This window comes from Austrofundulus limnaeus, unplaced genomic scaffold (genome assembly GCF_001266775.1).
Source record: "Austrofundulus limnaeus strain Quisiro unplaced genomic scaffold, Austrofundulus_limnaeus-1.0 Scaffold2284, whole genome shotgun sequence".
NCBI lineage: Eukaryota > Metazoa > Chordata > Actinopteri > Cyprinodontiformes > Rivulidae > Austrofundulus > Austrofundulus limnaeus.
Window position 1 is genome coordinate 8,060 of NW_013954686.1, and position 12,167 is coordinate 20,226.

A 12,167-nucleotide genomic window follows, 5' to 3' on the forward strand; every position below is an offset into this window, starting at 1 on the left:
CTTCAGCAGGGGCATCTTTTCTGTACTCTCTATGGAGACGACCGCTAGGTGGCACTGTGTCTGTTTGATAAAAGCTTTTCTAACTCCACCCCCCACCCCCCACCCCCAGGAGGGGCGCAGTACTGGTTGTCACCAAATCCTCCTCCTGTTCTTCACAGAGTCGAGAAAAGATGGCATGTTTTCTCCTTTCATCAACACAAATATTTAAAAAGATCAATAAAAGAAATTTATATATATTTTTTTCCCTTCAGAATTAGACTGAAATAGACTTTCATTTATTTCTGATGATAAAGTTCAGGACATAAATGCACTCATGAATTCAAAGCAAAAGAAGCTACTGTATTTACAATAAAATACTCAATTAGGAGAATAGTTTATGTTTTTAAACAGTCCAAAAACAAATGAATAAATGAAAATAATTTGATAGAAAAAACAAAGTTAAGAGTTCAGGTATAAATTTAACACCAACCTACATGAAGAATGTAGAAACAAGCCAGAATAAAAGTCTTTGTTTGATTTCATTGCACTGTAAAAAATGTCCATCTAACCAAGTTTTAAAACCTTATATCAGCCAAAAAGTCTTTATGATCTTGTTTTGAGACTGATTTACTAAACAAAAACTGATTATGTAAGAATAATCATCTTGTTTTCAGAATGTGTAAGATTATTTGTCTTGTTAGTCTGACAATTTGACTCAAATTAAGTAAAAAAATTTCTGCCAATGGAGTAAGACAATTTTACTTGGTAAGATTCTTGAAATAAGAAAAAATTGAATCAAATAACTTATTTCAAGAATCTTACCAAGTAAAATCCTCTTACTCCATTGGCAGAAATTTTTGACTTAATTTGAGTCAAATTTTCAGACTAACAAGACAAATAATCTTATACATTCTGAAAACAAGATGATTATTCTTACACAATCAGTTCTTGTTTAGTAAATCAGTCTCAAAACAAGATCAAAAAGACTTTTTGGCTGGAAATAAGATTTTAAAACTTGGTTAGGTGAATTTTTTTTGCAGTGTTTGTCTCACATGAACTGTTTTTATATATTTTCTGTCTTATCTTTAGGATACAGCACCACTTGACCTTCCACAGATAACCTCTGCTCTTTCATGCCCACAGCTAATTAACCCTTGAAATAACTTCTGATGGTGAGGTTTTAGTTTAAAGACCATAACAGTAACAGAATACTATTGATTATTGAAACTGAAGACCCCAATATCATCTTCATGATTTACTTCTGGTGGGCTTTTAAGGAGGATTTTTCCTTCTTTCTTCTCTCCACTGGGACTTACATTTTCGCACAGAGAAAACTGGAGGGATTCTTTTTGTCTTCTTCAGCTCTTATTTTCTGACTGAGCAGCATTTCATTGTTTGCTGAAGCTCCTTTTAGGGGTTCTGATTTAGATGTCAGACTATGACTTTTTATCCTAAGAATTTATAAATCCAAACCTGTGGCTTCAGTTTCTGTCAAACAGCTTTTTTTAAAAGCAGATACCTAAACAAACAATCTGCAGGCTGATCAGCTGATCTGCTTGTTGGTGTGTCTGTCCTGTCAAACTTTTTAGTGGGTTGAAAAACAAGTTTAGTAAAGGAAATGAATGAGTCACTTACAGTTAAGCTTGTTTAAAGTGTTTAAAAAGTTTGTCCTAGCTCAGAGATTCCCAAACATTTTAGCTTTGGTTCAACAAAATTAAATTGTTGCTCCTTTAGCAAAAAGCTTCATCGGCCAATGTATTATTATTTTAATCAATTTATGATCCCTGATTTTATTTGAATCAATTAAGGATAATCTATTGACAATGATTTTTTTAAGTTAATATGATTTGCGTAGATCTCCTCACATTTAACGTTCCTTGACCCACACTGGACCCCCGATCCCAATGGGGACCACTGCTAAGAAAAAAAGAAAATCCCCTTTATTAATAGATCTTTTTTTTTTATCTCAAAAACTAGGCTGCAACCAGTTCAAATGTGCTTTGAGCGCGACTTTTCAAGTGAAATTTTAGAGATTAAAAAAACATCTCCTTTCCACACCGGAGTTTATAATCTCGTTGACTCCGCGGACCACCTTAACGGCGCTCGTCCCGCCCCTTCCAGCTTTCACGGGACTCCGTGATTGGCTGAGGCCTCTTGGATGGAAGTGGCTGCAGAAATGCAAAACTTGTTGCTGGCTCCTCCGGACGCGTACAGCGCCAAGCGGCAGAACAGAGCGTGGAGAGGGTGTCTCTGTGCGTCGCAGCCCGAGCGCGCTCAGACCAGCAGCAGACAAGAGGCGGTGAACAAGAGGAGGACGCACACACGTTAGAAGCGGAGTGCACAAAAAAAGAAAAGACAAGTTTTAAAAAAAAGAAAGAAGAGGAGAAGCACGGAGCGGCAGCGAGGTGAGGGAAGGATGCTGTCAAGCCGCTCGGCGCTTGTGGAGTGCGGGTAGTCGGTGCGCACCGCCGCGCTTCTCCTCAGACACTGAAGTCTCGGTTCACCGGTGCCTGGAATTGCAAGGTCTCGTGGTTTTGTTGTTTGGACTAATCCATCGCGCTGGACTTTTTGTGTTGAAGTCTGCTCAGCTGCCTCTATTCAAGATTTTAAAGGACACCGGTGGGCAGTAGCTTTTTTATTCAACCCAAAGAGGCAGTTTGATCCTTGCACGGCTCCAAAATTGACTTTCTTTTCATTTCCAGTATGGGACCGTATATAAAAAGTCTTTCTGGGACGTTTTAATGTCGAGCTGGAATAATAAATTAGATAAGAAAATATTGTTTAAATATTTTTTGCGCTTTTCTTTCACTTCAGCGAGCTTTTTTTCCCCTTTACGCGCAGGATAAAAAAGAGCTTTAGAATGTCGTAAATAATATTAGACGCAAGTTTATTTTTCTAGGCGTGTTTAATTTTTTTTTATTAAAAAATCCAACAAAAAATTGAAAAGCTGTTTAACGCATTCATGCGGAAACAGACACAGTCTGCGTGCGTATTTGGACACAGTCTGTCCCCTCTCCGCTGCGCGTCCTTGGAGAAGTTAAGAAAACTCTAATTATTTCAAGAAATAAGAAATTATTTGATGAGTTTTATGTTTAAAATATACGAAACAAAGAAATAATTAGTTCATTGTGACAAACATTTAAGAAGTTTGTTGTGTATCCATTTTTTTATTATTATTATTTGCTTTTGGGGACAGACGGAAAAATACACAGTGAGCCGACGTCTGGCAAACTGGCCGTCATGTGGGATTGATTGCAGGGGAGTATGTTTGGGCTGGAGCAGTTTGGTTCTCAAATTAATAGCAGAAACCCTGGCCAGTCAGAGAGAAACATAAACCAACAGAGACTGAACATGGGCTCCCATTATAAAAGCCCAGGCTTTCATGCTGGAGGCCCGCCTGGAGCTGTGGACCCCGGCATGGGCCCCATGAACGAGTCACAAATGCTGGGGCTCAATATGAACATGAACGGGGAGCCTTATGGGAACTTTCACCCACGGGGACACCCAGAGATGCATGGAGGCGGTGGACTTCAGCAGCAGCAGCAAGGACCGATGCATGGATTTTTTAACAACCAGCAACCTCATCAACACGGCCATCAACCTCACCCCCACCAACATCACCCTCATTTCAGTGGGAACTTTGGAGGCCCGGAGCCAGGGTCATCATGCCTGCACGGTGGCAGGCTAATGGGCTACAACAATGGCATCGCACCTCAGCAGGGCTTTGGAGAAGGATTTGACCCTCTTTCTGAGGGACAAGCAGGAGACGGCTTCCCACAGCAACAGCAGCAGCAGCGGCCAGGTAACATACCAGACTTTCAACATCACGGTCCCCCCAGTGGGAACCACGCTGTCCCTGCGCCATGTCTGCCCCTGGACCAGTCACCTAACAGAGCGGCATCCTTTCATGGTCTTCCATCTTCCTCGTCCACCTCATCTGAGTCTCATGGCTTGGAGCCTCGACGGATGCCCAACCAGGGAGCTGTGGAGGGATTAGAGTATAACTTCCCAAGTGAGCCTCCATCTGGACATTTTGATGTACCTGTATTCTCCCCATCAGAATCAGAATCCCAGATACCACACTTTGGGCCAGGAAGGCCTGTTCCCAGTGGAAATTTCCCAGGGAACCCCGGCATGCCACGAACACCAGGCATGCAGGCCATTTCTAAGGGACACCAGCCACCACCGCAGCCCCAGCAGCCACAACATGGAGTGTTTTTCGAGCGCTTTGGAAATGGCCGGAAGGTGCCCGTGGGAATGGAGCCGGGGGTCAACACAAGGCATACCCTCATGCCGCAACAACAACAGGCTGGTTTGATAGCCAGACAGAACTCGTGCCCCCCTGGCCTTCCCCGACCCCCTCAGGCTGAGCCCAGCAACACAAACCCTAACATTCTAGATGGAGGGGTCATGATGCCTGGCCAACACAACCAGTTTGAATATCCCATTCACAGACTGGAAAATAGGGGTTTGCACCCCTATGGGGACCCCATGTTTAATATGCAACAGCCGGCTCCTCCTCCCTCCCAACAGCCCCCGAATCAGAGACTGCAACACTTTGACTCTCCTTACATAAACATGGCGAAAAGGCCCAGGTTTGATTTCCCTAACACACACAGCGGTGAAGGCTGGTGTGGCAGTATGGATAACCACCTTTCTCCCTCGGCGTACCCTGGCCTCCCTGGAGAGTTCACCCCACCTGTGAATGAAGGTTTTGCACCAGGTCCCCTGCAGCATCCAGGGCCTGAGCCACAGTCTCTGCAGCAGCGCCAGAACGCAGCCATGATGATCAAACAGATGGCCTCTCGCAACCAGCAGCAGAGGATGAGACAGCCCAGTCTCCAGCAGTTGGGTCACCATGGTGATGTACCTCCTGGCCCAATGACTCATGGAGGTCCAGTTGGAAACATGCCTCAGCCAAACTTCGACAGGGAAAACGGTGGCAGGATGCCCAACATGGATGGACAAAATCCTCACGTAACTCAGGAGAGCTCCTGGTTTCAGGGGTCCCACCCACCTGGAGAGATGATGTCACGGCGTTTGGGTGGAGCAGGTAACGAGCCTGGGCCTAATGATATAGGGCTGCAGCAGAATGGGCCCGGGATGATGTTTCGGCAAGGCATGGGCATGCAGGACCCCATGAGAATAGCAGGAGATGGACATGTGCAGACCCTTCACTCTCCTGGCATGCACTCACAGTTTAGTGGCAACATGGGCAACCTGTCACAAATGCAGTCTCCAGGAGCAGGAGCGGGACATCCGAACGCACCAGTCGAAAGGCGGCAGGCTGACTTTCCTGCACCTCCGATGGGAGCACAGCCAACTTTTCCATATGGGGGGGCTAACCGCCAGGGGCCGGCACACAACGCATCCCAGGGGGTGAGCACCTCACCAGGGAGCTACCCTCCTCAGTCTGAGTTTCCCTCAGGCCAGCGGTCATCTGTTAGTAAACTCGGAGCTCTGTCCCTTGGGAACTTCAGCAAAACCAGCTCTAAAGACAGTGTTTTCGGCCAGAGCTGTCTAGCAGCCCTGTCCACTGCCTGCCAGAACATGATTGCAAGCCTAGGGGCCCCAAATCTTAATGTAACGTTCAACAAGAAGAACCAAAATGAGGGCAAGCGAAAACTAAGTCAGACAGAGCAGGACATTAATAGCAGCACATCTAATGGGACTGGCAGTGCTGGTCCTGAGTATTTTCAGAGCAGCACTTCCCAGAACAGCCAGATGCCTGGCACCGGGAATAGCAACTCTAAGCCTGTAAGTCAAAGCCAGACGGTGCAGGGGGAAGCCAGTGCCCTCTCCCCAAACTACAACATGGACGCTACCCCGTGCAGTGAGGGGAAGGCAGCAACAGGGAGTGGGAGAGGGAGAGGGAGGAGGAAAAGAGACAGTGGACATGTAAGCCCTGGGATTTTTTTTTCCTCTGACAATGGGAACCCTGTTGTAAGTCCAGGCCAGCAGACCCCCTCGGCTGGCGTTGGGGAGAGGGGTGGGGGCACGCCCCATGAGAAGCACCTCCAGTCACCTTCATGGGGAAAAGGAGGCGACCTAATGTTGGGGGACCAGGCTGACCTGATGTCTTCTTTAGACAGTGGCATTCAGAGTGTCGCTGCCAAGTCTGACAGCAGCTCACCAAGAGTGGACTTTCCTGACGATGTCAGCACCCACTACGGCAACGAGGACGAAGTGTCATCCAGCTCGGATGCAGGAGGAGCCTCTGCCACCAAGCCCAATCGCAGCCCCATGATCACAGGTTCACCTAAAATGCAGAGGAGTGATCATAGTTTAATGAATGGACAAAAGCCCATGGGCATGGGCATTAACAATCATACTACCTCGACACCAGACAGCTATGGACTGAATGCTGGTGTGGGCACCGGGGCCAGTGGGGTGAGCCACCCGGGCACTCCTGGGGTGGAGCAGGTACGCACTCCATCCAGCACCTCTGGCCAGGAAGAAATTCATCCTCTGGAGATCCTTCAGGCCCAGATCCAGCTACAGCGGCAGCAGTTCAGTATCTCAGAAGACCAGCCTCTGGCCATGAAGAATGGCAAAAAGAGCGGCGACTGTCCCTCACAGAACGGAGACAATGAGCTGGCAAGCTGCAGCCCGGATGCTGGGAAGGGCTCAATGGGCACTATTGACCTTGACGCCCTCATGGCAGAGCAGCATGCCACCTGGTACGTGCCTGGTGACAAGGCCATGATGGATGGGTCAGAGGATGACAAGGCCATGGGACCCTGGGAAAAAAATAAAAGCCAAAACAACAATAAAGAAGGTAAATAAAATTTCCCTCTTTTTAATTTTATTTAGTCTAATTCTCTCTTGCAAATACATTTCTAGTAACTGATCAGTTTTTTCTCCTAAATACAGTACACTTAAATTTACAAAAATTGTATTTTTTTAATCTGAATTGCAGTTTAAGTGTGTTCACAATAAAATATAAAATGCACATGTGGAGGTGGTAAAATAGAGCCATTTGTCCATAATGTGTCCAGGGCTCTTCAGTTTGTTTCACTGTAATTTCTATTTTTATATATGAAACTACTAAAAATAATATATGCATAATTTAAAATTTTATAAAGAAATAATCTGTGGATTTTTTTTATTTGTAAATTTCAAAGAAAACAGAAGGAACCAGAAAGAGCAATTTCAATGATTAAACATTGCTTTTATTTTTTTAAAGCATTATTTTAGTTTGCAGGCAAAGGAAAAAAAAAACAGCAGAAGAAAAGTAAACATTTCCTGTGGCTCTTTATCTCAGTTTTCAGGGTGAACAACTACATTGAGAAGATTAATAGCTTTGTGAGAAGATGCGTCTGCGCAGCGGGGGTCCCCCTCGCCTTCTTATTACGTGTTTGTTTTTGTCATTATCATGGGATAATACCGAGCCGGTCAAAGTGGATTGATTTTTAAATCTCCAGGACAGGATATCAGGGATTACTGATTGTGTTGAAATTACTGCCATGCAGTTTTAGAATCAGTAAACGGGACAAAATAATTCATCTAAATCATCCAGTGCTTCAGGAGGTTTGTTTTCATTCTTTTTAATTATTGTTTGATATCTAAGCAACTCAGCTGGAGTCAGATATTTTCAAATGCCTCCTAAGATTTTTTTTATTGTGTCTGAAATTGAAAAAAATGGAACAGCACAGGAGCAAATAATTACTGTATGTTTTAAATGCAAGTGACTTGACAGTTTTATGTAATTTGCAACATGTTTATGGCAGCACATATATTAATAATAATAATAATAATTACTTTTTATTTACTTTTTGTGAATTTTCCCGCATTCTAACACTATAATTTGGCACATTTTCTAATGTTAAGAGTGTGTGGATGTTTAGATGGTTTGTGCGTCTCGCTCCTCCTGCGCTTCTTTGTTCTGATCGGTGTCGGGAGCGCGCATCGCGTTCGGGCACGTTGTTGGTGTGAGACGTGCAGAGAGAGGGTGTCGGGTTCTAACACTACACCCAAAGAGCCACTTATTACACTGTGCTGCTGTTCATTCATAAAGGATCAATGCAAACGTTTTTTTTTTTTCAAACCAGTTTAAAACCTTGATGTTTCAAAATCCATGGTTTGATATTTATTGTAATTTTTAGTTATAAAAAACAGCCATAATCAGAAGTCAGCCCACTTTTGCTCTGCTGTATTTTACTTTCTCTGGGGCTGACTGAACATTTTACATTATAAATTAAAAAAAAAGAAAACTCCACTAGCTTTTAAATGCATTATAGTTAGTCCTGATTTCTCCTCTTTCTCCTCCTCCTCTCCTCTTCCTCCCTCAGCCCTCCCTGCGTGGACTCAAGGCATGCAGCTCTGAAGCGATCGATAGCTAGTTAGCACAAATCACAGCTCCTGACAGTTTCTCATTTGAGTGCCTCAGACAGCAAAGATGAAGGGAAAAAAAGACTGAGCCCTGTTTTGAAAGGGAGGGGAGGGGGGGCTCTTTTTTTTTAGATTGAATCTGATGCTTAGGTTACACGGAGGGGGAGCAAAATAACATAATAATTTAAGATAAGTCATAGCCCACAGTGTAAGCTCCCAAAGATAACATCCCAAAGGCTTTTTCTCACCGCAAAAAAATGTTCTCTTCGACCACTCAGTTTAGCTTCAAGTCGTCAATCTTGTAAACAAAAAAAGAAAAAATATCTGCCACAGGCGAGAAAATGCCAGTGACACTAATTTCAAATAAATCAGAGGTCCATTAGCCTTAATAAAATATTACTCGTGAAAGAAGAGATCATTTTAATGAAGTTGATCAAATATTAACTGTATATATGAACATGAGACATTTTATTTTTTTATTTTTTGCTACTTTTAGGTTTAAGTTACATTTTTATCGTCATCATCCTCATCATCCACTGAACCATTGGCTAATTCAGTGTGCACATTTTTGATGTTTAAAGTTATGGATGCAGGTGAAGTTGTACACAGTGTTCTTAATTTTATTTTTATCTAAGGTACGGGAGAGCTTGTAAGCTTTTGAATTCTTTTAGACTTTTGTATACGATTATCATATTTCTGGTTATGCTCACTGAAAATAAAACAGCTCCACGCTCAAATACTCAATACAAAAAATAGTTTTAAACTAACCAAAAAAATTATCAGAAGTATTTTTATTTAGCACTCCTTATTTACCTAAATTTTTGATAACTTTAACTTTAAAGAAAATGTTTTAATTCTGAGATCATTTGTGTCAAGCAAATCATTGTTTTAGCTCAGTAGTAGTTCTGTGTTTTTGTTGGTTGAGAGCTTCAGCTGGTGAATAACGCAGTGTGCACAGATGAGACTGAAAACAAGCGGGAGGGGTCAAGGGTCACATTGGTTCAGACTTGATGTTTCGTTGCAGTTTCCCTGGGAAGACGTGAAACACCAAGGGATTTCACTCGACAGGTTTGGTGCTGTGAGAAATTGCTCGATGTGATTAAAAAAAAAAAAAGGACAGGGGTTGCGAATGTTCAATAACTTCCTCAGCGTTTAAATGTGTCAACAACAAGCAGATAAAAGTTCAGCTGGGCTTTCAGGAAGTGTTTCCCAGCTCACTTTTTCTGTTGTCCCTTTGTGGCATGTGGTCGTGATGATCCCCTCGGATCACGCATTTGGCCTCCTGTCTTTGTCATAATGTGCACCTCAGTGTTTTAGCTCCCTTGCTCAGTGTCACTTGATAATATTTACTTTAAAAAAAAAGAAAAATAAATTTTCTTACACTCTTCCTTTTCCTTTTCATATCTTACCAAGAAGCTGACTGTTCATTTGGAACCTCGTGCGCAGCCTTGATAAACAGCAGGCGTAGGAAGTGATTCAGTTAATTTTATTTTGACTTCTTTTTTACTCGTGTTGTCACATATCCTGTGCAACTTTTACTTTTTTCATCCTTTTCTCATCATTTCCGTTAAAACACTTCACAGCTGACCTCGTGGAATAGTTTCACTTTTGACATCCAACTGATCAGACCTGAAAACAGCTCTAATAATAACCAAACCGCCGTCACTTTGAAAAGAAAAGGCGCTCACATCTTATCACACTTTACTGGAAAGCGCACGTGCAGCCATGTTATTGATATTCCACCGCGGAGAGCAGTCCTGTGAGACTACCCCGGAGTTGACATTTCAGTGCGACAGCCACCCCGCAAATCACACCGGTAATTTCTGTTTCCCTTTCCATCTCAAAAAAAAAAAAAGAAAAGAAAAGAAAAGAAAAAGACGAAAGTGATTGACACATGCTTGAATGTAGTAAAAACAGCTTGGGGCGGTTTATGTTCTTTACCTGTCATTACAAGGTGTTTCATATTGACTTTTGCAACAGCACGCATCACAACAAGGCTTTTTACCCATATGCCTATGCTGCAGTTATCATTATGATAATCATAGCAATTAGCACGTGTTTTATTGTTTTCCTAAAGTTGTAAATTATCCACCAGCAACAACTAGAAATGGACTTTTTACAATTGGCAGAGATTATATTAAAAAAAGGAAGAAAAAAAAACTTTTTACGACCAATATTTACCCTTTTTTACAAAAATGTATTTAAGAACAACATAGACTGTGTTTTAAATATAAAGATAGCCCCTTTTTTTAACCGTTTTAGGTGCGCGTGTGTGTCGACATGCCTGATGTGACAAAGGCCTGGATTGTTGTCAGTGCAGCTTGATCGTTTGGATTTGTCAGCTGAAGACGTAAAGTTTGATTTATTTCAACTCTGTGTCAGGCTCACAGCTTCTGGCTTCCATCTCAGGTGTCTCGCTGGGTGGAATGTGCACATTTCATTCTAATGTGTTGAAAATATTTAAGAGTATTTATTTGACTTTTAAATGATGCGGGACTGAGAAAAAAACAGTCTGACTTGCATTTAACGTGTCTGGAATTTAAGAAGGTGTTTGTGCTTTTGTTTACATGTTCCTCTGCTTTTTTGGTGTTTTTTTATATTTTTTTGGCTCGATGTTGAGCGTTAAGTGACAGTCAAAGGAAGCCTGTTAAAGAAGAGCATTTGTGACTGATCAAGAGAGATGGGGGAAAAACGAAAAAAAACAAACTAAAAAGATGAACAAAGGTGTCAAGCCTTTTGCTTTGCTGGATCTTCAACTCTTCAAAATAGAAGCTCATCCGGTGTTTTGTTTTTCCCAGGGGATGGGTGCTGGAATAAACTGAAACTTGTCTCAGCATGTGGTAAATATTCTCCTTGGATGCAGCTGGAAATGAGGCGCTGAATTTGTGCGGGGAGAAGTCAAAGACGAGGACATTCAAGAAAACGCATGTGGCAACCGTCCACTGCCATGGGGAGTGACCTCCACAATAACCATAAAGTGGCACAGAGCCCCCTGGGCAGCCTCCCAGAGTAGAACAGCTTTTAAAAGGTGTGTGTGGGGTTTTTTGGTTTTTCAAGGTGTGGATGTTGTCACGCTGCCAGCAGCGGTTATGTTATTTGCCATACAGGTAGTCGTCAGGCGCAGTTTAATTTGTATTGACGAACTGACAAATGAGTTATGACATTGGAGGTGTTTCTTCTGGGAGACAGAAGCAGAGACTGATGGAGCACGAGAGTAAGAGACAGAAGGTGGCTGTTTTTTTTTTTTTTTTGTTTTTGTTTTTACCACAGAGCATGTAGTTTTGCTCACGACTAAATGGGTAACAGTCACCATCTGCATTTATAGAAGTGAAAAGAATTCAATTTATTATCCATTTTTTATCATTTTCATGCTCTTTGATAGACCTTTAAGTACCGTACACACTACATGTGGCTATATAGGTTTTACATCAACAACATAAAAGTAACATTAAAAACATTCACATGCATTTAAAATCATAATACAAAATTTACCTAAATTCTGATTTTTTTTTCATTCGTAATTTAAACACTTTTACATTTGTTTTAAGAAACTCCATCATTTCCTAATTTTCTGTGCGGTTGATCTTCATGGACATGGTGCAGGTTCTGAAAGCAGCATGCAGGCCTGTGTAGAAACAACACAGAGGCAGAGAAGTAGATCAATATGTCAGTGACTTGGATGACACGCTGGACAGGACCTGGACATGCTTGTGAGTTATGGAGGAGACACTAAATCACTTCCCATGTTCTGATTTGTGTCTGGAAGCACTTCTTGTGGCCAAAGGGGGAGGTATATGCGTGTGTGTGTGTGTGTGTGTGTGTGTGTGTGTGTGTGTGTGTGTGTGTGTGTGTGTGTG

At 42.5% G+C, this 12,167-nt stretch overlaps 1 protein-coding gene across 1 annotated transcript; it reads left to right on the forward strand.

The window, feature by feature from the left end:
- Positions 1-2,192: 2,192 nt before the first annotated feature.
- On the forward strand, positions 2,193-11,613 carry mn1b (meningioma 1b). The gene is made up of 2 exons (XM_014034768.1): positions 2,193-6,757; positions 11,109-11,613. The coding sequence occupies exons 1-2, from the start codon at positions 3,244-3,246 to the stop codon at positions 11,189-11,191; spliced, it is 3,597 nt and encodes a 1,198-aa protein (XP_013890222.1). The 5' UTR covers positions 2,193-3,243; the 3' UTR covers positions 11,192-11,613.
- The last annotated feature ends 554 nt before the right edge of the window (positions 11,614-12,167 follow it).

Excerpts from the sequence above, each read along its gene's own strand:
- mn1b (XM_014034768.1), top strand. The coding sequence starts at position 3,244 with ATGTTTGGGCTGGAGCAGTTTGGTTCTCAAATTAATAGCAGAAACCCT. Across the intron at positions 6,758-11,108 it reads CCAAAACAACAATAAAGAAG|GGGATGGGTGCTGGAATAAA; the intron begins GTAAATAAAATT and ends TGTTTTTCCCAG.